This window comes from Bos indicus x Bos taurus, chromosome 9, assembly GCF_003369695.1.
Source record: "Bos indicus x Bos taurus breed Angus x Brahman F1 hybrid chromosome 9, Bos_hybrid_MaternalHap_v2.0, whole genome shotgun sequence".
Taxonomy (NCBI): domain Eukaryota; kingdom Metazoa; phylum Chordata; class Mammalia; order Artiodactyla; family Bovidae; genus Bos; species Bos indicus x Bos taurus.
Genome location: NC_040084.1, coordinates 48,359,778 through 48,386,272, shown reverse-complemented (window position 1 = coordinate 48,386,272; position 26,495 = coordinate 48,359,778). Strand labels below are relative to the sequence as shown.

General features: G+C 35.9%; 1 protein-coding gene across 9 annotated transcripts in view; it reads left to right on the top strand.

The window, feature by feature from the left end:
* GRIK2 (glutamate ionotropic receptor kainate type subunit 2) overlaps window positions 1–26,495 on the top strand; it is a 735,871-nt gene that overhangs the window by 334,667 nt on the left and 374,709 nt on the right. For all 9 annotated transcript variants that reach the window (XM_027551329.1, XM_027551330.1, XM_027551334.1 and 6 more), the window contains 3 exons: window positions 9,914–10,095; window positions 17,795–17,848; window positions 21,820–21,993. In XM_027551329.1, coding sequence (XP_027407130.1) covers window positions 9,914–10,095; window positions 17,795–17,848; window positions 21,820–21,993 — 410 coding nt within the window. The remainder of the gene's footprint in view (window positions 1–9,913; window positions 10,096–17,794; window positions 17,849–21,819; window positions 21,994–26,495) is intronic.

The following is a 26,495-nucleotide window of genomic DNA, read 5'->3' as shown; positions in this document are numbered from 1 at the left end:
TCCTTTATTGATCCCATCTTTGCATGAAATGTTACCTTGGTATTGCTAATTTTCTTGAAGAGATCTCTAGTCTTTTCCATTCTGTTGTTTTCCTCTATTTCTTTGCATTCAGCACTGAGGAAGGCTTTCTTATCTCTCCTTGCTGTTCCTTGGAACTCTGCATTCAGATGGGTATATCTTTCCTTTTCTCCATTGCTTTTTGCTTCCCTTCTTTTCACAGCTATTTGTAAGGCCTCCTCAGACAGCCATTTTGCTTTTTTGCGTTTCTTTTTCTTGGGGATTGTCTTGATTCCTGTCTCCTGTACAGTGTCACGAACCTCTGTCCATAGTTCATCAGGCACTCTGTTCTATCAGATCTAGTCCCTTAAATCGATTTCTCACTTCCACTGTATAATCATAAGGGATTTAATTTAGGTCATACCTGAATGGTCTAGTGGTTTTCTCCACTTTCTTCAATTTAATTCTGAATTTGGCAATAAGGAGTTCATGATCTGAGCCACAGTCAGCTCACAGTCTTGTTTTTGCTAGTCAAGGCTATGGTTTTTCCAGTAGTCATGTATGGATGTGAGACTTGGACTATAAAGAAAGCTGAGTACTGAAGAGTTGATGCTTTTTAACTGTGGTGTTGGAGAAAACTCTTGAGAGTCCCTTGGACTGCAGGGAGATCCAAACAGTCCATCCTAAAGGAGATCAGTCCTGAATATTCTTTGGAAGGACTGATGTTGAAGCTGAAACTCTAATACTTTGGCCACCTGATGCGATGAGCTGACTCATTTGAAAAGACCCTGATGCTGGGAAAGATTGAAGGCAGGAGAAGAAGGGGATGACAGAGAAAGAGACGGTTGGATGACATCACCAATTCAATGGACATGAGTTTGTGTGAACTCTGGGAGTTGGTGATGAGCAGGGAGGCCTGGCATGCTGCAGTCCATGGGGTCATAAAGAGTTGGCACAACTAAGTGACTGAACTGAATTGAACTTCATGTGTGTATGCATGTATATCTGTGTGTGCTTATACACAAGTGCACACTTATATATGTCAAAGTGAGTTTTCAGGATTTGGAGGTTTCAGTAGAGAAACAATATAGCATTTTAATGAGTTGCTTCTGGCAATGTATTTACAAAATTCTTAAATGTGTTTATGGGACTGTAAGTATCAGAATTACTATTTGGATTCTACACATTTGAATACCTGGTTCAGGGTTGAACCGTAAGAGGCCTGGCTTCAGTAGAGAGTGTGGTGCCTAAAATGTATGATCTGCTGTGTATTATTTTCCATTCTGAAGCATAGAAAGTTTTTGCCATTCATAAAACAATATCATGGATAGGATTTGATGACACTAATAAATAAAGAGATTGTAATGTAGGGAAGACTGATGCATGATGCCACCATGCCTGCCTACCCCACCACTAAGGTTCATATCCCTTCCTGATACATGTCCCTGATCACAGAAGTGGTCTCATGCACCTTCTCAACACACTGCTCAAGGTAGCCACTGATAATCAATTGACTCTGGAATGTAAATTGAAACCATTTACCAATTGGTTTCTAGTACATCAAGCAAAAGTGTTTTTAGATATTTTCAGTCTTGAATTATAAGGCTGTGTCACTCTTTTTAATTAATATTTTAAAATTTTATTTATTTTTAAATTGGAGAATAGTTTCTTTATAATGTTGTGTTGGTTTCTGCCATACATCAACATGAATCAGCCATAGGTTTACACACATTCCCTCCCTCTTGAACCTCTCTTCCATTTTCCCACTCCATCCTACCCTTCTGGATTTTCACTGAGCATGGGTTTGAGCATCCTGAGTCATACACCAAATTCCCACTGGCTGTTGATTTTACATTGAAACTATACTTTTCAGTGCTACTCTCCCAATTTGTCCCTCCTTCTCCTTCCCCAACTGTGTCCACAAGTCTGTTCTCTATGTTTGCATCTTCACTGCTGCCCTGAAAATAGGCTCATTAGTTCTATCTTTCTAGATTTCATACATATGCATTCATATATGATACTTGTTTTTGTCTTTCTGACTTACTTAACTCTGTGTAACAGGCTCTAGGTTCATCCACCTATTGGAACTGACTCAAATGCATTCCTTTTTACGACTGAGTAACATTCCATTGTATATGTCTACCATCTTTATCTAGTCATTGTTGATGGACATCTAGGTTGCTTCCATGTCCTGGCTGTTGTAAATAGTGCTGCAATGAACATTGGGGTACATGTGTCTTTTTCAGTTATGTTTTCCTCAGGGTATATGCCCAGTAGTTAGACTGCTGGCTCAAATGGTAGTTTTATTCCTAGTTTTTTAAGGAATCTCCATATTGTTCTTCATAATGGCTGTATCAATTTACATTCCTACCAACAGTGCAAGAGGATTCCTTTTTCTCCATACCCTCTTCAGCATTTATTCTTCGTAGATTTTTTGATGCTGGCCATTTTGACTGGTGTGAGGTGATACCTCATTGTCATTTTGATTTGCATTTCTCTAATAATGAATGATGTTGAACATAGTTTCATGTGTTTATTAGCCATCTGTATGTCTCCTTTGGAGAAATGTCTGTTTAGATCTTCTGCCACTTTTTGATCGGGTTGTTTGTTTTTCTGGTATTGAGCTGTTCAAGATGCTTGTACATCAGCTCTGTCATTCTTTAAAAATATAGAAAATTTCAAAAAGAGAGAAGTAAATAGCTGTCTGTATGGTTGAAAGTGAAAGCGAAGTGAAAGTGTTAGTCCCTCAGTCGTGTGTGACTCTTTGCGACCCCATGGACCCCACCAGGCTCCTGTGTGCATGGAATTCTGCAGGAAAGAGTACTGGAGTGGGTAGCCATTCCCTTTTCCAGGGGATGTTCCCAACCCAGGGACTGAACTTGTTCTTATTCCTGACCCAGGAATTGAATCCAGATCTCCTTTATTGAAGACAGATTCTTTACTGTCTGAGCTACCAGGAAGCCCCTGTAAAGTTAGTGTTAGGATTTAAGGGTTTTTCCTCCAGGAAACCAGAGCTCTAATTTTGCTTCCATAGTGCTCTCTCCCTTTTTTAAGAAGATGAAAACCACACTTGAAGTTTCCTCTCATCTTTTCAAGACCCCCCTGTTTTTCTAGACCACCCTTTTCCTTATTTTCTAGAGTCTCTGAGCTGAACAAATTCACCTCACTCCCAAGGAGGGAAGGGCTGACAAAAATTTGGAGACAGTGTTTTTTTCAGTGTCAATCTACCTCTCCTGTCAAAGTCATTTATGATTTTCTTACAATGATTGGCTTCCTTCTTTTATACTTACAACATTAACATACGTTACAAGGTCCACATCTGGTTTACATATTCTATTTAGTTTTTTTTTTTTAAACAGTCTGTAGCACCCACAAAACATTCAATAACAATAACTCCCTGAAATGTTACACTTGGCCTTTCCATAAATGGTCTTTTCCCCACTGAAAAACACATTAGTGGTGATTGAACATAGATGAATCATTTCTATGCAGTGCATTTTGGGTGAGGGGAGTCTGGCCTATACACAGACCACATTCACTGAGATGATAAATAGGCGTGATGAATAAGCCAGGTGGCAAAGCTCTAGTCTGTGTGGCTACTGAAATGGATACGTCAGTCCAGGCAGAAACTTGGGACTCCCTTCCTGGGGCTGAGGGAGGCTGGACCTGCAGGGAAGGGATGTGATTGATGTCATTAGAAGCAAGTGCCAGCTGGAGTGTGCATAAATGCTCCTTCTGGATTCTCCTTAAGAATTAAATTGATGGCAACTTCTGAAAAGAGCATCTCAAACCTCTGTCCCCTGTAAGCTTAAGATAAACCTTGATTTTAAGTACTGTGAAATAGCTGAAAGTAGAAAAAGCTTTAAAAAATGTACTCTCAGTGAAGGAATTAGAGGGGATAGAATGTTACTCATCTACCAAAATAAAGGGATAATTGCAATGTGGTGCTCTTCTTTGTTAGAAGATTTTCAGGAACCCATCTGTGCAAATTGTTTCTATTTTATTATCATTACATCAACTAATTACATTAGGGAAAAGGGGATATTTTAATTAAAAGACTGTTTTAAAGCGTTGCAATTCTACCCTCCCATAAAATAACTGAACCAGGTGCCAAATTTGTTAAAGTAAACTACATTTATGAAAACTGTTGTTTGGAAATTATTTGTGTTAACCATATTTTAAACAAAGTAGATTTTGCCCTTTTATTTTATCTAGTAGCTGGGCCCTTTTATTTCTCTTCTGAACAGAGCACCCTAGGCCAGGATCACATATGTTGTTGTTTAGTCAATAAGTCCTGTCTGACTCTTTGTGACCCCATGGACTGTAGCCCACCAGCCTCCTCTGTCCATGGGATTTCCCAGGAAGGAATACTGGAGTGGGTTGCCAGGGATACTTCCAATCCAGGGATTGAACTCACATCTCATGCTTGGCAGGCAGTTCTTTACCACTGAGCCACACGGGAAGCCAGGACCACATATCAGTTCAGTTCAGTCACTCAAGTCATGTCCAGCTCTTTGCGACCCTATGGATTGCAGCATGCCAGGATTCTCAGTCCATCACCAACTCCCAGAGCTTACTCAGACTTATGTTGATTGAGTTGGTGATGCCATCTAACCGTCTCATCCTCTGTCGTCCCCTTCTCCTCCTGCCTTCAATTTTTCCCAACATCAGGGTCTTTTCTAAGGAGTCAGTTCTTCACATCAGGTGGCCAAAGTACTGGAGCTTCAGCTTCAGCATCAGTTCTTCCAATGAATATTCAGTGATTTCCTTTAGGATGGACTGGTTGGATCTCCTTGCAGTCCAAAGGATTCTCAAGCGTCTTCTCCAACACCACTGTTCAAAAGCATCAATTCTTTGGTTCTCGGCTTTCTTTATGGTCCATCTCTCACATCTATGCATGACTACTGGAAAAACCATAGCTTTGATTAGATGGACCTTTGTTGGCAAAATAATATCTCTGCTTTTTAGTATGCTGTCTACATTGGTCATAGCTTTCCTTCCAAGGAGTAAGCGTCTTTTAATTTCATGGCTGCAGTCACCATCTGCAGTGATTTTGGAGCCCAGAAATATAAAGTCTCTCACTGTTTCCATTGTTTCCCCATCTATTTGCCATGAAGTGATGGGACCTGATGCGATGATCTTTGTTTTCTGAATGCTGGGTTTTAAGCCAGCTTTTCCACTCTCTTCTTTCACTTTCATCAAGAGGCTGTTTAGTTCTTCTTCACTTTCTGCCATAAGGGTGATATCATCTGCATATCTGAGGTTATTGATATTTCTCCCAGCAATCTTGATTCCAACTTGTGATTCATCCAGCCCAGCGTTTCTCATGATGTACTCTGCATATAAGTTAAATAAGCAGGGTGACAATATACAGGCTTGACGTACTCCTTTTTCTATTTGGAACCAGTCTGTTTTTTCCATGTCCAGTACTAACTGTTGCTTCCTGACCTGCGTACAGATTTCTCAGGAGGCAGGTAAGGTGGTCTGGTATTCCCTTCTCCTTAAGAATTTTCCGCAGTTTATTGTGATCCACAGAGTCAAAGGTTTTGGTGTAGTCAATAAAGCAGAAGTAGATGCTTTTCTGGAACTCTCTTGCTTTTTCGATGATTCAGCAGAGGTTGGCGATTTGATCCCTGGTTCCTCTGCCTTTTCTAAATCCAGCTTGAGCATCTGGAACTTTTCAGTTCATGTACTGTTGAAGCCTGGATTGGAGAATTTTGAGCATTACTGTGCTGTCTTATCACGTATAAACTATCCCAATTATTTTGAAGAGCTTACTTTTTTCCTAAATAGGGAACTCTTTTGTTTTACAACAAAATAGTATTGACTTGTGTATGATGGATTGATTAAGGTAATCCTTTCTGAAATTGGCAGTTTTAGACTGTGATATGTTGCATAGGAATGCTGGTGGAGGTAGGAAGATCAATAGGGATCCACAGCAGAAAATACATGACCAGTATTTTAATTAAAAGACATTCCTATTGTTTAAGCCCCTTTTCCTTTCAATAAAAAGCTCATCTACGTATATTAACTTAGAGGGATGCCATCAAATAATTCATATTAAGTTCCCGAGTAAAAATCCACTCTTCAGATGTCTTGAATACATCTCCCATTTTGTCAACTCTCTTATTCTTTCAAGGTGTTCTGAATAATAGAATTCACAGAGGAGTTTGTACCTAAATGTCAAATAGTAAGGAAGGCAGAGGATCTAGAATGGAGATATGGATAAAAGAGAAACAATAGCACTGGGCAGAGTAATGAAATCTTAGAAGCCAAGAGAGATCTCTATGCACCTATGCAGGAGATGATGGAAAGCCGAAATTTAAAAATCGCGATTCTTCTTTCAGTATTCAGACGACTCTCTGGATTTCTTCTCTTTGATTAAAATGTTGAACCATTTTTATTCCAAAAACTGATTGTGAAAAGCATTATAGAATTGTATCTCATGTGGTTAAATCTCTGTATCTCAACTGTATCTCAAACTGTATGTCATGTGGTTAAAGACTGAATAAATACTATTAATCTAATCATTATATTTATCCATGAAACAATGTCTTGCACATAGTAGACATGCAGTAAATACATGTTGTATATATAAATGAAGACAATAATTCTCTTGAATTTAAGAAGGAGATGGCAAGTCCTACTAGCAACAGCTATTTTTTTAAAAAAATTATCTCTTGAATATTATTCTTCAGGGAAGCTGGCAAACTGAAATCTGTTACATTCATGCTAGCAAGGATGTATATGTGTGAAGAGAAGTAAACATTCATTGTACCTGGTGGCTCAGTGGCCTAGCCACATGAGTTCTCAAGACACTTGAAAATAGTTGGCACTATTTATACTTAAGGTGAGCCCTACAGATGCTATTTGTGGATTTAATACTTCTGAAAATTTCTACTTCCAAGTCAGTTGAGCTTTTTCAATTCAGAACTGTTGAGCTAATCTCTAACTGTATAGCTGCTTTTTCTTTGATAATGAGTTTATCTCAACATTTTGATTGATATTTTGATGTTGTTAGGTTTTCAGTCTATATCAGTGTCAAAATAACTTCTAAGAATAGATTAGTAACCAGCACATTTAAAAAATAACTATATTCTTTCCTTCTTAGCCCAGATAACAATAATAAAAACCCACTACTTATTGAAAGTCTAATATAAGCCAGTTCCCCTTTGGTGTTTTATGTATTAATTTATATATTGATATAGGTTATATGGTTTTACCCTCTAGTAGAGAAGAGGAAGGCAAAACAAATCTCGGATATCTTGCATAAAGATTCACATATAGATTTTTTGAACTGAGATTCACACTCAACTCTCAGGGTATTCCTACTCTGATAGACTAAATATCCCAAATTTACATTTGACTCACTCAAAATCTTGTGAGATAAGTTAGCGAAGGGTAGCTTTCTTTTCTTTATTCACCTAATGTTGGTATTAGATCTGTCTGTGTTTATATAAATAACGAGAATAATAGAAATGTAGAACTAAGAATATTTTAGAAGTAATCCAATAAACATTTATTTGATGCATGAGGAATGAATTTTTTTTCTTTCTCTCTCTTATTCCTACACTCAGTTGTATTTATAGTTTTCTAACTCATTCTGCCTAGTTGGAAATCATTTTTAAATTATTTTATTGTCTTATGCTACTAGTTAATATAAAATACTTATATTCTATTAAATTGCTCTGCCAAAGTGGTTCAAAGGGTGGCTCTCAAAAGACACCAAAAATTGGATCTAACTTTGGAAATTGACCACACTCTTTGATAACCAAGAAAATCATCTGGAGCAATTATTAAAAATCCTCATGCATGAGTTGTATCCCCTGAAGATTCTGACTTTGTTATTTAGATTGTACTCAGCTTCACAGATTACTGTCATTCATTCCAAAGTTTGGAAGTCACTGCCTTAGAGCAAGTCTATTCTATTTATAAAAAGTTGTTAAACAATGTTACTCTGTGTGTGTGTGCTCAGTCGCTCAATTGTGTCTGATTCTTTTCTGCCCCATGGACCGTAGCCCACCAGGCTCTTCTGTCCATCGAATTTTCCAGGCAAGAATACTGGTGTGGGTTGTCATTTTCTATTCCAGAGGATCTTCCTGACCCAGGGATCAAACTCGTGTCTCTTGCATCTCTTGCACTGGCAAGTGGATTCTTTACCACTATCCCACCTGGGAAATCCAAAACAATATTACTATCCTTTAAATTTGTATTATAACTTAGTTGTGAAGTAACCTTATGTGCAAAGAAATGCATAGCATTTTTATACACATTTTAGAGAATTTTATAAGTCCACTAATAAACACTAATACAATTAAGCACGTGTTATAAACTCAAATATTCGTTTTCACCTTTGTACAATTCAGTGTTAACACCTGTACTCGTTACATACATGATTCCCTACACTGAATTATATTATGTTCAGTGGGTACATTTGATGTCAATTAATTATATAGTATTTATTTTACTATTGTTAGTAAATACTTAAACTTGTAAAACAAGATAATTATATTGTGTAATTTATGCAAATATTATTTGCAGAATTTTAAATATCAAAATTCTAAACTAACTTACAATAAAGTAAATTTTATGGGATAATACTTTAAAATCAAAAGTTATTAGGTATATTTATGAATTTATATATTTTTTATCTTTCATGTCCTAAGGATGAAAATACTTAAAATTAGTCATATTAATTTTATTAACTATGTTGAAACATGTTAACATGTATATAGCATTGTATATCTAAGAGGATGTATTATTTAATTAAAAACTGAATGAAAAAATTCCAAAATTTAGATTTTATTCTTTATATCTCTTACATTATTTTAATATACAGTATATTTTTGTCATAATAGAAAGTGAAGTCTCTCAGGCATGTCTGACTCTTTGTGACCCCATGAACTGTAGCCTACCATGCTCCTGCATCCATGGGATTTTCCAGGCAAGAGTACTGGAGTGGGGTGCCATTTCCTTCTCCAGGGGATCTTCCCGACCCAGGGATGGAACCCGGGTCTCCCGCATTACATGCAGATGATTTACTGTCTGAGCCACCAGGGAAGTCATAATAAGATACTTTTTATTCCTGTTTCTAAACAAAGTTATACATATACACCAAATTACTAGACCATTACTTGTAAAAAAATAAATAAATAAAAAAGAAGCCATCGAAGTTTTTAATAACAGAGAATAACTGCATTAAGTATATCTACTAAAAAACAGTGTTTAATTAATTAGACAAAATAGAACAGTAGTCACTGACATAATAACCTGTAAGACATTCTCACAAAACAACTATTAATGTAAAATAAAGCCCTCTCTCTCTATATATATATATGCAAATACATAAGAAATATATGGAAGATAATATTTTAAGCCATGAACCATGACAACCCACTGGGAGTAGAATTAGGGTACAAAGAGAGACCATTTTATTCTATAGTCTTTTGTGTATTTAAATTGTTTACATTTAACTAATAGTCATGTATGTCTTTCATTCTTTAAGATATACCCTAAGATTTTGAGAAGTAATATTAACAAAAATGGGGCTTCCCTGATGGCTCAGAGGGTAAAGAATCTGCAATGCAGGAGCATCAGGACAAGCAGGTTTGATCCTTGGATCAGGAAGATCCTTTGGAGGAGGAAATGACAACCCACTCCAGTATTCTTGCCTGGGAAATCTCATGGACAAAGGAGTCTGCAGAGTCCATAGGGTCACAAAGAGTCAGACATGACTGAGCACATGATGCATTAACAAAAACAACTGGCAATTAGGAATTCTGAAGCAGGAATTTCAGTGGCCACGTCATGAAATGTACATGGTCAAGAAAATCATCACTGTAGTGTGTTTTGTGATTTCTGTGATCCACTGTGATTTTTCTCTAACATTCTTTTTTTTTTTTTTTTTTCATTAAAGGTCTCATTCGCTTGCAGGAGCTCATCAAAGCTCCATCAAGATACAATCTTCGACTTAAGATCCGTCAACTACCTGCTGATACAAAGGATGCAAAACCCTTACTGAAAGAGATGAAAAGAGGCAAGGAATTCCATGTCATCTTTGACTGTAGCCATGAAATGGCAGCAGGCATTTTGAAACAGGTAATTGCTAAATTATTTAAGTTAATTTCTTTATTACATTTGAGTTTGAAGTATGTTTTTTGTTTGTTTGTTCTTGTCCACATTGCATGGCATTTGAAAATTCCCCAAACAGGGGTTGAACCTGTGCCACCTGAGGTGGAAGCACAGAGTCTTAACCCCTGAGCTGCCAGAGAAGTCCCCTGGTTTTTGATTTTTAAATGAAGTTGTTACTGTTACATGGTCAGTTTATAAAAAAGTCAGAGAAGTCACTTTGATATAAATTTTCTGATAAAAAAATCTGACAAATGCTTTTAAGTAATTGTCTTAAAGGAAAGTAATATAGATAGTGATGATCTTCAAAGCAGATTGAAATTCTGAGATTAGTTTCAAATGGCTAAAATACTGTTTGTTATTGTGAATATTGATTAAAGCAATAGATATTTCTATTTTGTGCTGAAATGAGGGAATAAACTTCAAAGCAAAAATAAGAGAAAAAACATTGTTCTTTACCTGACATGTATGCTATGCTGAGATGCCTTACGCATTTGATCTTATTTAATCATCATCATAATCAAAGGCTTATGTAAAAAGTGATTATATAATGATTATGCTGAAAATAATCAAATAATTATGTAAAAAAAAAAAAAAAAAACAAGTGATCTGTAAAGATGGTGACTAGTTCCACTTTACAGATGAAGAACCTGAGTCTCATAAAGGTTAAGTAACTTACTAATTCCATTAGCAAGTGTATAGCAGAGGGATTTATATTTCTCCTTAGTGATGTTAAGAACTATTCTTTCCAGAATAAAGCATTGCCTACCTAAAAAGATAATACTAAATCAACTAAAGGAAACAATTCATAGCAGTAAAAACCTCTTACTATGACTTCAACACTATTCAAACCTTACAGTCCACTGAAAAATAGTTATTATTAGCTCATATATAAGGGGATTGATGTAGGGGGTTAAATAGCTAGTACTAAGCTGTACTATCTAGTAGAATCTGAATTTGAACACATGTCTTTGGACTTTGTTTTTAAGCTCTTTTATACATGGTGGCACCGGAAATAAGTCAACTGCCTTGATAAAATTCAGGATAGAATATCTCTACTAGAAGGTTATGCAGATTCAGATGTCAAATTATATCTCATAAAATATAACTACCAATAGTAAATGCCTGTTATAACATGGTTAGTTTATTAAGCAGATGTTTGTCCAATCTTCCAATATGGATGTTGATTTCACTATAATAAAATATTTAATTGAATTTGGAAAATTGCTCTAGTGTTATATTTGAGTAATAAAGAATGTAAGCATGGTTGTGGTTGTTTGGTTGGGATTTTTGGAATAAAATGATATAATAAAGTTAGCACTGGAATTTAGAGTTGGAATTTATTTTTCATTTAATAAAAAATCTTGATCATGTTCATAATACACAGACTTGGAAAGAATACCTTTCCTTTATGCCTGGAGTGGGTAGCACTGTACTATTTGTCAGTGACAGATAGTATGCTTTCTCTAGACTTCCAACAAGTATCTATGATGATCAATTGTCTTTTCTCTAGAGTAATTAACTCTGACTTATTTTGGTGTTTGAAAGGTGAGAATATCCATCACTTTTTAACAGAATTTCCATTCTTTCTTTTATTGATTTATCCATTATTTTATATTTGCTTTCTGATATGTAACCTGCTATTTTGGAAAATGAAAACAAAATTAAAGTTGTATTCAAAATATATTAAACAGTAAAATTATGTAATTTTAACAAGATTAGTAGGTGAAAAATCAGAACAAAAGTAAAATGAGAATATGAAAGTTAAGTTGAAGTCAGAATAACACTTTCACATAGAAAGCATGCTTTTCGATTCTATAACACTGGCAGATCACATATGGTGAGGTTATTTTTAAAAACTTACCTTGTCCCAGAAAGCATTTGTCTCATATATGGATCTCAGTTAGTCCAGAAACCAATTCAAAAATAAAGTAAATAGCTTATTTTTTTGTAAATGTAGCAGTACATTTAATAGGACTTCACTTTATGACTTATGAAATTGTTCTGAGATTCCTCAACACTGGCTAATGACGAAACTCCAAAGAAATGGTTTAAGAGTTGAATAACAGGCATAAATGGAACTTTCAGCTTGTCTGGTTTACTCCAAGAACAAATATTAGGAATATCCATACAAAGAGATTTTTGTTTGTTTAATTTAAACTAACATAGCTCTTACTAAATTTGGAGCAACTTTGAATTTGAAGTTTTCCTGGCTTAAAGCTTTAAAAGTGAGTGAAGCCTGGGCCTGGCTAGATTTCCTCTGAGGCAGATTCAGGGCACTCATTGTTATACATGCGTTAATAGCAAGAGATTCCACTCTTCTCAGATTTGCCAAAGAGAATCCTCTATGGTAGGGCCAAGATGATGTGCAGTAAAATCTCAGGAGGACATTCTATCACAGAAAGAAATAGCAACCCAGAACTTTGAAGTCTATATCAGAGAATGTGAAATCAAATTTTTTAGCCTGGAAAATGTAAAAGCGGGAGCAAAGAAACTGCTGCAGCAGCAAGAAGTAAAATAAAATAAAATTTCAAGAAAGATGTATAAAGTCTACCACTGCAATTGTTAACCTTAAGCTATGTAACTCATGGGCTTCCCAGGTGACTTAGTGGGAAAGAATCTGCCTGCCAAGCAGGAGACATGGGTTCTATCCCTGGGTCAGGAAGACCCCTGGAAAAGGAAATGGCAACCCATTCTAGTATACTTGCCTGGGAAATCCCACAGACAGAGGAAGCCTGGAGGGCCACAGTCCATAAGGTCACAAAGAGTCGGACATGGTTGAGCAACTAAACAATGATGACACTAATGTCCAGATATAACGTGAAGGATAAACTGGCTGCAAATTGTGTGCCTGAATAACTGTGTGTGTTAATTTGTCATATGATATTGTTAACACTACATCAGTTAAATGTTGGGGAATTCTAACAATATTTTTATTTTGGAAAAGTTAATCTGTGGTGTTTCTTTCCAAGAGGGTGACATGGCACAAACAATTTTCTATTGTGGTCTCTCTTATTTATCCATAAGAAGAAGATGATTTTATTCTTTTTCATGAGATCTGAAGTGTGCATATAGTTCATTCAAATATAGTACTAACAAGACCTAAAGGCTTTAAATAAAAGAAGATAGAGTGCAAGTTCTTTTTAAATTCCCATTGGAAATTACTAGCTCACCTTCCGAGAGAGTATCCCAGTTGTTCACTTTTGTTCATGTTATAGCTAAACTTCTCTACTTAGATCTCAGTTCAAAGTCCATAACTGACTCTTGTTTTCAGTATCAAAGACTTAAGGGAGATCAATGAAAGGCACACACAGTCCTCAGTTATTCCTTACAGTTTTCTTCTCAAGAAGACGAGGAAGAAACCTCCAGCCGGTGCAGAACACTGTCTCCTTAACTGTATCCCACTGTCCTCCAAAACACAATTTCCAATATTGGCCTGAGATTCCCAGGTTTTCAAATTATCAAGGAGGAAACAGCCAAAATTTTAGAATGTATAGATTGTAAAATGAATCTATATCTTTGGGAATATAAAATATACTACTTTATAAAAGGCATAGATTACACCGCATATACCAGCTCCAGGAGTTAAAGACCTGGAGTTCATCTTTACATGCTCTCTCAATTTGTTGGCTAATTTATTCATTCTTATTATGTCTTAGTTTCTTCACCCGTAAAATAAGTATGATAATAGGAGCTACTTCATAGGTTTTTTAATGAAGCTTAAATTGATTAAAATGTGCAGTGTGCTTAGAATAGTACCTAACACTTTTTAGGCATTATGTAACTGTTATTTATAGTTATACATCTGAATTGCTATTTCTTTCATATATCTCTCTATATATTTCTATGACTATTGAATTCATAAAGTAAAAAATATTGACATGGGTGATGCTGAGCTGTCACTGAGTAGTTCTGAAGTTGAGAAACTTTTACTGCATATCCATCAGGAACAATGAATACCTTCTACAAAGATAATCTTGTAAATTTTTATTTATAAACATTTTCTCTCATTTTGCTTAAATGCAAACTTTATCAGTGTTATTGGCTCATATAATTGTTTATTTTTGGCTCATATCAGATCAGATCAGATCAGTCGCTCAGTCGTGTCCGACTCTTTGGGACCCCATGAATCGCAGCACACCAGGCCTCCCTGTCCATCACCAACTCCCGGAGTTCACTCAAACGCACGTCCATTGAGTCAGTGATGCCATCCAGCCATCTCATCCTCTGTCGTCCCCTTCTCCTCTTGCCCCCAATCCCTCCCAGCATCAGAGTCTTTTCCAGTGAGTCAACTCTTCGCATGAGGTGGCCAAAGGACTGGAGTTTCAGCTTTAGCATCATTCCTTCCAAAGAAATCCCAGGGCTGATCTCCTTCAGAATGGACTGAGACTCTCAAGAGTCTCTCAAGAGTCTTCTCCAAAACCACAGTTCAAAAGCATCAAACTTCGGCGCTCAGCCTTCTTCACAGTCCAACTCTCACATCCATACATGACCACAGGAAAAACCATAGCCTTGACTAGACGAACCTTTGTTGGCAAAGTAATGTCTCTGCTTTTGAATATGCTGTCTAGGTTGGTCATAACTTTCCTTCCAAGGAGTAAGTGTCTTTTAATTTCATGTCTACAGTCACCATCTGCAGTGATTTTGGAGCCCCAAAAATAAAGTCTGACACTGTTTCCACTGTTTCCCCATCTATTTCCCATGAAGTGATGGGACCGGATGCCATGATCTTCGTTTTCTGAATGTTGAGCTTTAAGCCAACTTTTTCACTCTCCACTTTCACTTTCATCAAGAGGCTTTTGAGTTCCTCTTCACTTTCTGCCATAAGGGTGGTTTCATCTGCATATCTGAGGTTATTGATATTTCTCCCAGCAATCTTGATTCCAGCTTGTGTTTCTTCCAGTCCAGTGTTTCTCATGATGTACTCTGCATAGAAGTTAAATAAACAGGGTAACAATATACAGCCTTAACACTCCTTTACCTATTTGGAACCAGTCTGTTGTTCCATGTCCAGTTCTAACTGTTGCTTCCTGACCTGCATACAAATTTCTCAAGAGGCAGGTCAGGTGGTCTGGTATTCCTATCTCTTTCAGAATTTTCCACAGTTTATTGTGATCAATTCAGGAAACATTATTTGTTTCCTAAAGGCTGTACATCCAATTCAGCTGTGCTTGTGGAGGGTAGAGGAGGGTGTTCCCCACACCACAAACTCATTGTCCTACAATCCAACTCAACTTTGACATTGTCTATCCAGAGATAGCATCAGCCTCCACAGGTTAAGGGCTTAGTTCTATTAACATAAGACCGTCTTTCTCCCCGCTCCCCCACCACCTCGGATGCCAACCACAGATCCAGGTTATCACCTATGCTTCTGACCCATTGGCTATAGATTGGACATTTCTAAAATCCCCTTCTTAGGTTTGTTTAGGAGAAGGCAATGGCACCCTACTCCAGTACTCTTGCCTAGAAAATCCCATGGATGGAGGAGCCTGGTAGGCTGCAGTCCATGGGGTCGCTAAGAGTCGGATATGACTGAGCGACTTCCCTTTCACTTTTCACTTTCATGCATTGGAGAAGGAAATGGCAACCCACTCCAGTGTTCTTGCCTGGAGAATCCCAGGGACGGGGGAGCCTCGTGGGCTTCCGTCTATGGGGTCGCACAGAGTCGGACACGACTGAAGCGAATTAGCAGCAGCAGCAGCAGGTTTTTTTAACTTGCTAGAGCAGCTCACAGAAACATTTTTCTTACCAGATTCCCAGTTTATTATGAAAGGATATAACTCAGTAACAAGCAGATAGAAAAGGTGCATAGGTCAAAATATGGGGAGAGGAAAAGGAGCTTCCATGCCACATCTGAAAAATCTACTCTCCTTGCATAGTCACATGTTCTTCAATTTGGAAGCTCTCCAGATCCTCTCCTTTAGGTTTTTATGGAGGCTTCAGTACATAGGCATTCCTGAGACTTCCCTGGTGGCTCAGACGGTAACGCGTCTGCGTATAGTGTGGGAGACCTGGGTTCGATCCCTGGGTCAGGAAATCCTCTGGAGAAGGAAATGGCAACCCACTCCAGTACTCTTGCCTGGAAAATCCCATGGATGGAGAGCAGTAGTAGGCTACAGTGCATGGGGTCGCAAAGAGTCGGACACGACTGAGCGACTTCACTTCTTCAGTACATAGGCATGACTGATTGAATCATTGCCTTGAGGTGATTGAACTCTATCTCCAGCCCCTCTTCCCTTCCAAGAGTTAAGGGGGTAGAGGGGGACAGGACTGAAAGTTCCTACTTTCCTTTAACAAGGTTGCTTTCCTGACAATAAGCAACCCCCTCCTGCACCTGCAATCTTTAGGGGATTTCCCCAAATCACCTCTTTTCACATAAACTCAGTTGTGATTTAAATGTGCTTGTCAAAAATAACAAGGCATTCATTTCACTTTTATGGCTCTGAAGTAATTTCAGGAAATGAAGAAAAGAGACCAACTATAATAACAAAAGTTGTTCCCATTGCTTTTATCATTTGGGAAATTCCAAGAGTTTCTGGAGCTCTGTGCCAGAAGTGGGAATGAAGACTAAATACATATTTTCTTATTATAAATCACAATATCACACTTTCTAAGTTCCTTTCCTCTGCTAAATTCTTTGATGCCAACTTTCACTAACAAATGTTTCTCCCTTTTTAAAAAGTAGATTTTATATGTCCCCCAAAATTTTTGAAAAGCATCTATCTTTTCTTGACTGATAGATATTAATTTGTAGAAACACAAATTTTATTAGACCTAATTGGTTAATACGCACCTATGAACATGGAATGCAGAGGATGTAGCTAGGGCAGCCACTTAGTAAACCAATTTGAGTAGTTAGTTGTTTGTAGAAGAGTGTTAGATGCACCTGAGAATACTTGTTTACTAAGAGCTCTTCATTCAGCTCAAAAAGGCATCATTTTTCAACTATCATCACCAAATACTGTTCACTGATAAAACAGCTATTTCAAATGCATTCTCTATTTTCAGAGAGGAAATTGACGCTTATGACTGGAAGTTCTACTCCAGAAGCCCTTGTTTTAGGAATGATGGCCTAAAATTGACAAGGGCTGTAGAAGTGTGAAATAAAATATAGTAAATTTCAATTGTTCTATTAATTAAAAGCAAAAAAAACCCACTTTATCTGTACAGTGGTGATTTACCTTTGTTTCATTAATACTAAGAAAATGTCTAAAATGCTAAAAAAAAAATTCTGTTGGTATTGTACTTTGAAACACTCTTTTCCTTACCGAGTAACACTTTTCAACAAAATAAAATGTGTTCCTTATTATGATATTTGTAGTAGGGACATTACAAACATAATGAACTAGGACGTGCTAATTTCAGGTTTTGTTTCAAATTTAATGCCTCTTTTAATATGTAAAGCTATAAGCCTTACAATTGCAAATATTCAAATAATAGCTTTTCTATCAAGAGAACTAGTTCAGAAATTTCTTCCTAACCACTAATCTTCTTTAACTATGGAAAAAAGACTTAATTTGACCCAATTTTAATGTAACCTGAATATTATACACTGATTCTTCATTATATATTAACTATTTTCTTCTCATTTGTCTTATTGACATAATGTATTTCAGGTAATATGTACCTTCAATGTTAATATTTTAATATTTAATTTTTTACTTCTTAGGCATTAGCTATGGGAATGATGACAGAATACTACCATTATATCTTTACCACACTGGTAAGTAATTTTTGAAAAATATAAACATAATATTCTAAAGTTTCTTATAATGAATTTCAGGCTGAAAAATGGGTTTTGAGTGGGAAGAAGTAATATAATGGCAGCACTTTTATAGTTAGAATTTATTTTATTTTGATAAAACCCAAGAGGAATTATCATCACAGATAACTAATGATTCTTGGTGGGAAGCTGATGATTTTAAAATAATATAATTTCAGATATCAATTCAAAATAATGTGTCTTATTTTTATATTGCTTAGAAGACTTTCAGGACATCATGGATTTTAAGATTAGTTTGCTGAGAAATCAGTGTTTTAGAAAAGCATAAATTCTTATGTTGCTAGCTCTATTGACTTAACAAAAATCACATTTATTTAAGCTGCTCCTTTAGTAGATTAAATTTCTACTTTGTTTTTGCATATGTTAAGTTGGATTTTTTAAGTATATATGAGCTAATTTGCACATAGCAAATTGAATATTACCTTTATCTTTTGTCTTTAATACTCACTACACAGTTTTTTCTTATTATGCATGCAAACCTGACTTTTGGTTTTTATCAAACCTACTTACTCTTAGCTCTATTTCTTACCAACACATTACCTGGTTTTCCATTCACTGTGAAACTGGTGTCTGTCTCTGTCCCTAGTTCTCTCCTGCCCGCCTCCCAGTACGAGAGTATTCCAAGTTTGGGCCTGTATCTTATTTTCTTTTATCTTCTTCAATTATTTTCTTCAAAAGTGGTATGTTTTTATAGATTTAATCATTACCTTTGTTCAGCTGAGATCTAAATGCCCATCTGTAACATTCCCAAATTGTTGTATATTGCTGCATTGCAGAGCATTCCTAATTGTTGTGGCTTTAATATAATTTCAAGTTATTTAAACCTTAATGCATTGTCCTCTCAATTGACTCATCTTCTGAATTCTCAAAACTTCTATTATCTTTGACTCCTGTATCCCCAACAAATTCTACTGATTTTTCCTCTGTAGTGTCTCTCAGTTCAGTTCAGTTCAGCCACTCGGTCATGTTAGACTCTTTGCTACCCCATGGGCTGCAGCATGCCAGGCTTAGGGTAATGTCACTAGTATGCATCTTCTTCTTGCAATCACCAATATCACCAATGCTCTTTCATTGTTAACTCAAAAGTTTTCCAGTTGATCTTCTTGCTTTTAGGAGTCTTAAATTTATCAGAACAAATTATTAAAATTTAGTTGATCACAGTAGCTTCTTATAAAAACAATTCTTCTCCAATAAAGATGCTTCACACAGTAGGTTGTATTTTACCGGTAAATACTAAGGTTAACTCTGCTGTATCTCTTTATTACTTCTTACCAGGTGGCTTTTTGCAGCCCATGGGAAACTTAGTCATGGGCTGATGGAGAATGAGTAGGAGCCTTCACTTGTCAGCAAATTATATTTCAATGCTTTGCAACTCAGTTATACCATAATCATAAGATTTTGGGAAATCAAAAGTATCTCTTAAAAAGGAAAAAAAAAATGGGTAAAAAAAAAACTAGTATATATAGAACTCATTAGCTTATAATTGAAGGCCTTTTATAGTTTGAATCTAACCTAACTTCCCTACTTTCTTTTGTTGCTGTTCTCCTTTATGAATTCTCTTATGGACAAAAATGGTTTAGTCTCCTGAGTAATTTTTATATTTTCTAATTTTTGTGTCTCTATTGACATTTGGTCTCCTTTTGCCTATCAAAAGCATGGCCATTCTTTAATGGCAGCTCAGATCCCATCTGCTCTATGAAGCTGTTCCTGACTATAAAAATTGATTGAAAATCATTTGTCTTGCTTCTGACTGCTTGCACTTGTGCTCTTTTGTCCCTTAGCATATATTGCATTGCTATGTGTGTGTCTATATATATAGCCATACATATAGCCGTATATATAGCCAAAGAGAGAGAGACTCTCCTTGGCTAGACTGCCAACTTTGAATATTAAAAACCTGAAAGTTCCTTATTTTTTTCACAGCACACAGCAGAACTCAGGCTAGTGTCAGCTTCTCTTCAGTGAATTTAGTTCCTATATCTAGTCTAGGGCTTCCTTTGTGGCTCAGCTGGTAAAGAATCCACCCGCAATGTGGAAGACCAGGGTTGGGAAAATCCCCTGGAGAAGGGAAAGGCTACCAACTGCAGTATTCTGGCCTGAAGACTTCTGTGGACTGTATAGTCTATGGGATTGCAAAGAGTCAGATACAACTGAGCAACTTTCACTTCACTTAACTTCATCTAGTCTGTACAGTTGTCTGGATCTAAGGCAAGCTATGCCCAGCCCAGGCCTGATGGCATTGATCTTGCCCTGCCTAATTCTCAGTGGTTCTCATTATTGATATTGTTGTCCTCAATATCTAAGGATGACTAATGCTAACTCAAAGAGGGCAGAAGTCCCACATCTTGAATGTTCTCCCAGTACATCTGACTGCCCTGACAGCTTTAACCTTCTATCTCCTGGGGAACCCAAAGGGCAGATCCAGAGCATTCACTGTATAGAGAGTGGAAAGGACAACCACAATCTAAAGGGTTATTTGTAGGGCAGTTGCTGAGTAGAGTGGAACTATCAGAGTTCTCTAACCGATAAGCCCAGTTTTGGTGACTTTTTTCCCTCAGCTTTGATATAATAAGCTAGAAGCCATATATCATAACTTATTTCTTAAAAATAAAAGGCAAGGCAAATAACACAAAAATGACAATCATCAAAGAAGCAAGTTATGGAAATACACTTATAGTCAGTTCAGTTCAGTTAAGTCGCTCAGTCGTGTCCGACTCTTTGCAACCCCATGAACTGCAGCACACCAAGCCTCACTGTCCATCACAAACTCCCAGAGTCCACCCAAACCCATGTCCATTGAGTCGGTGATGCCATCCAACTATCTCATCCTCTGTTGTCCCTTTCTCCTCCTGCCCTCAATCTTTCCCAGCAGCAGGGTCTTTTCAAATGCATCAGGTGGCCAAAGTATTGGAGTTTCAGATTCAAAATCAGCCCTACCAATGAACACCCAGGACTGATCTCCTTTAGGATGGACTGGTTCGATCTCCTTGCAGTCCAAGGGATTCTCAAGAGTCTTCTCCAACACCACAGTTCAAAAGCCTCAATTCTTCGGCATTCAGCTTTCTTTATAGTCCAACTCACACATCTATACATGACCACGGGAAAACCATAGCCTTGACTAGACAGACCTTTGTTGACACAGTAATGTCTGCTTTTGAATATGCTATCTAGGTTGGTCATAACTTTCCTTCCAAGGAGTAAGCGTCTTTTAATTTCATGGCTGCAATCACCATCTGCAGTGATTTTGGAGCCCAGAAAAATAAAGTCAGCCACTGTTTCCCCATCTATTTCCCATGAAGTGATGGGACCAGATGCCATGATCTTAGTTTTCTGAATGTTGAGCTTTAAGCCAACTTTTTCACTCTCCTCTTTCACTTTCATCAAGAGGCTCTTTAGTTCTTCTTCACTTTCTGCCATAAGGGTGTTGTCATCTGCATATTTGAGGTCATTGACATTTCTCCTGGCAATCTTGATTCCAGCTTGTGCTTCCTCCAGCCCAGAGTTTCTCATGATGTACTCTGCATACTTATAGTCAGTTAAATGCAAAACACAAATGCATAAAATTTAAGGGCAAGCTATCCCTAACATAGAGAAGAAAGCTTATGCAAACTTTACAGAAAGTTTGTAGAAAAGCCTATTGTTCCATTAATGGAATTGGAATAATATATATATATGTACATGTTTAAGTAGAGTGTGTGTATATATATATATATATATATATATATATATATGCACACTGACAAAACATGACAATAAGTGTATTTAAATCTTGGTGATTTGTGACATTAAACATCATTTGAAGCACTGTGGTGTTAACTATCCTAAGGGGAGCAAGAATATATGATTATTTCAATTATACTTGCCTATGAATATTTTCTCTTGATATTAACACAATGAAAATTTTCTTTTAGGACCTCTTTGCTCTTGATGTGGAACCCTATCGATACAGTGGTGTTAACATGACAGGGTTCAGAATATTAAATACAGAAAATACACAAGTCTCCTCCATCATTGAAAAGTGGTCCATGGAACGGTTGCAGGCACCTCCGAAACCCGATTCAGGTTTGCTGGATGGATTTATGACGGTATGAATACCCACTTTAAAGATAAGTTTGTGTAATTCAAAGTAATATTACATAAATTATGAATCCTCTGGATCCAAACTTTGGTTTAGTTATCAGTGTTAAAGGCATGCTATCAGAAGCACAGTTGCAAATAATTCTATTAACAAAAATTATCTAAATCTATTTTACATGGTAATTTAGACTTTTATCCATGTATCTCAAAAAGCATTACAACTACTGTTAAAATACTACAATGTAAGGGATTTCTCTAGTTAGTTAGTGCCATATATAGGATAAATTAGAGACTTGAAAAGAAGATATTAACCTGAAAGTTATCCTCTAATCTTAACTACCAATATACAGTTACTCTTCACCATGTTGATTTCTGATATCTGATGTCATATAAATGACAAAATTTTCCCCTGAACTTACTGTTTAAGTTTCCAGATTAACCAGTAATCACACTTGTTATTTTCAAGTCTTAGTTTTAAACCTAAAATCTACATTAATGCATAAACCATAAAAGGATACATTCTTACATAACTTTAGTTGCTTATACCAGTTCTCCCAATGAAAATCTAATGCAATATAGGTACATAATTTCAAATTTTCTTATAGCTATGTTAAAAAGCATACACAAAAGATGAATTTCAATATTATTAATTTATTTTATTTAACCCATTATACCAAAAAATGTCATTGTTTATACAGTCAATATAAAATTATGAGTGAGATATTTTACATTCTTTTTTTTAACTAAGTCTTTGAAAGTTGGTTTGTACTTGGCACTTTACGTGTTAGTTCTGACTAGTCACACTTCAGGTTCTCAATAGCCAAATGTAGCTACTGGCTATCTTATAGGACCAAGTAATTTTATACTGTACTATTTAACAAATTCTAAATGTCTGATAAATTCTCATTAATCTATTTTCTTTAGACAAAGTTACCGCTGTAATTTAGAAAATAGCTCAGTACTTTGGCAATATTTGTATTTCCTAGGTCATTAAAAAGTATCTTTCTAAATGGAAACTTTGTAAGCAGAAACATCCTCTATCCTGATGTGTGGAAAAGCCTTTTCTATTATAGTTGCAGTGTTCCCATTAATTGTTTCAATGGGGCTTCAAAGTATGTTTTTAATGTTGTAGCAAAATAAGGGAAAATTTGTTATTTCTTTTCCCTTTGAAGAAGATTTAGTAGTACAAACTGAGTTTCTTCACAGAGACTGTGAAAATAAATAAAATAAACTACTAGAATTTGAAAATGTCTTATATCCACATTAATTAAAAAAAAAAAAAAACTTATGAGGAGAATTCTACTCCTTTGTATAAAAATAGATGATCGACTAGTTCTAGTATTTGGTTTTATCTTAAGTTATATTTGAGAGACTTTATTGGGAGGAAAATACATAACCTAAAAATGAAGGTATTTTTCCTCTGAAGTACATCCAGATTAAAAATAAAATACAACTAAGAATTAATTACAAATATTATAGTTTATCCCCAGTTTTAAGATGGTGAATCAAACTTTTGGCACCTAATAGACAATGTTACTTTTAAAAATTAAAATATATACTACCTTTTATATTATTTTAATCATGTATATATTTTTCCATATATGCTTTCTAACTCCTTTTACCTTTCTTTAATTTCAAGATGGATTTTGTTATTCATTATTCAAAATGTTGTTGAATGGTTTTAGGTAAAGTATATTAATAAGTATCATGACAGTCTTAACACTTTCATACTTTAAGACTTCCACTGATGTGTCCAAGAATTAGTGTCCTTTTTTATATATATCAGAATCACAAAAATTATCCAGCCTTACTTTTGTACTCTGTATTTCTGTGTGATTCCTGTATGGTGCTACATGTCATCCCCTGAAAATTCAAATAACTTAAGTAGACTATTGAAAGATAAATTCAAAGGAAGGTAAATTAATTTCTTGTCTAGAAAGGTAAGGGCTCTCAGAGAGAATTGATTTTCATAAAATGGATCAAAAAGACAAGAGTGTTAGGATGAATGCAGTTTGGGTTTTTTCTTTCTAGTCCATTCCTCAGTTCTGCCCTTCTTCTGTACTGACAAGTAATTTAGTGGGAATGGAAAAGTGATAGAACAAAAATGCACTGATGAGAAAATGATTAGCCTATTTATTGAAAATTCTGGGCATTGTATATAATCCATAGATATTGACATCTTCAGAAGAATTTTTAATGCCAACACTCTCTTCTTTGTTGTAGTCATGAAATAACTTTTCAAATAGATCTTAAATAAGAAAAAAAAAGAAAGTATAAGAGATAATTGCCTCTTTATTTATATATTTTTATTTGAGTTTCTGGAAAATATAAGTTTCATCAGAAGGCTTAAAGGAGAACATTTTTTAAATGAATGAAGATAAATTTCCCTATGTGAGCATTTTCTGGAAATTTTTTACCTAAAAATGTCTGCCAGCTATTTATGTTTTTATATTTATAAATAGAGCGTGGAACACAAAGTATTTTGGAAATAAACATAAAATTTGCTATCAAAATAAAGACCTTTTAAAATGGATGCAGACTGATGACTTTTTTTTTTTGCAATTTTCCTTTTGGAAAATTGACATTATCTTTAAAATATTTTCATTATATAGTATTGTATAATATAAAAGATTATATGTAAGATATTTTATTATATGAAGTTAATTAATTATAAATAGTGCAGGCTTATTAAAAAAAACAGTATGAGATCTGTATAAAAATGTTGGTATATTTATACCTTGTATGAGTATTCTCTTTCTTTTCCATTTAAGTTTATATTGTAAGCATTGTCCTAGTTATTAAAGGAAAAGAAATTAATAAGCTATTTGCTCTGTGAACAGAGTAAGGAAATTAAGAGGATTCTAGTTAGAAAAGGGAAGAATTATAGCCTAGCATTGTAAAGTTGGCAACATTCCCTTTAGTCAGTTCATGAGATCTCAGTGTTTATATATCCCTTGTTCTTTTTTTTCCCCCTATGGTCCCATTAAGAAATAGATTATCAGCAAAATCCCTAGAGTTGGAGCAAGACCTATTATTATCAGTATCATAGTCATTTGTCACTATGTAAGATCACAGTGCTTAGACTTTCACTTTCTTTATATGTGAGCTATAAAAAGGAACAATGAATGAGATTCATAAGAATTTTTCTGGTTGACTTAGCACCTTAACTGACCCCTGGGCTAAGTGTTTATCTGCTAAGTGACTTGAATACAAGACTATTTCTCCCATAGTTGTAGTTCCTTCTTCAATGGTCTGGGACATCTTGTTAAAGGTATTAATGTTAGTAGTAGCTCAGTAGAACTTTATCTTTATTTGGTATAAACCCAATCAGGAAACCAAGTCACATAGTACATCCAAGCCTGATCTCATCAGGAAGGAAGGAAGCCCAACCCTCTTCCTTCACACAGATAAGAGTTTTGTTTTTAACTCCCATCACCTTTCTTCCACTCTTCCCCATGCCCACAAACTGCCAGCCAGGTAGTGCTTTAAGGATCTTCCCTAAAGGACATGGCTACCAACTCCTTGGAGAATCCAATGGACAGAGGGGCCTGGCAGACTACAGTCCATGGAGTTGCAAAGAGTCAGACGCAGTTGAGCAACTAACACAGATATGAACCCACATCCTAAAACCCTTTCTCTACTGCTCACCCTTTATTAATTATTTTACATATCCATCCCCTTGGGAGTGGGAAAGTCCCCTTCAGTGAACATTATCACTGTCCTTTACCCCATAATCAAATGGCATTTCACCCCATCTTCTGACCAGATGTCTATTTTCCCAGGCACAATTACCATAGGGTGGGAATTCACTTTTTTGAACTCATCAGAGTTTGGCAATGGTTAATTCACCATTGATTTATTGAGTTTCCAGCAATCTTAGGTTAAGATAATAAAATCTAGTACAAACACCTCAAGGTAAATTTTAAATTCAGCTATATCCTGGAACTCCTTCCCAGTGCTCCCAATATGCCATGCATCTTTTTTTTGTTTCTTAATTAGAGGATAATTACTTTACAATACTGTGATGGTTTCTGCCATACATCAGCATGAATTGGCATTAGGTATACATATGTCCCCTCCCTTGTGAATACGCCATGAATCTTAATAATTAACAAACCTGTAATCCAGGTAGCTTACAAATACCATTCTTAATGTTGATATATAATACTACATGTGTTCCTTGACAAGGTTGCAACACATACATTATTATTGCAACACATATCAATAATGACTGTTGATTGGCTTTGTCATTCAAATTACTATAGGGAGGTTATTGATTTTGGAAATTGAAACTCTAAGATATTTACTTTTTCATTTTCTTTCTCTTCTCTTCACATCCATCCAACAATCAAACACTGTCAAATTTATTGTATCAATATCTTTCTTAACTGTATTCTCTTTCCACCCCCGGAGCTATGCCTTGATTAAGGACCCGATGGTCTCTCCCTTAGCTGTTGGAGTCGTCTCCTCACTGAATTCCACTCCTAACATCTCTCCTACACTTACCTTT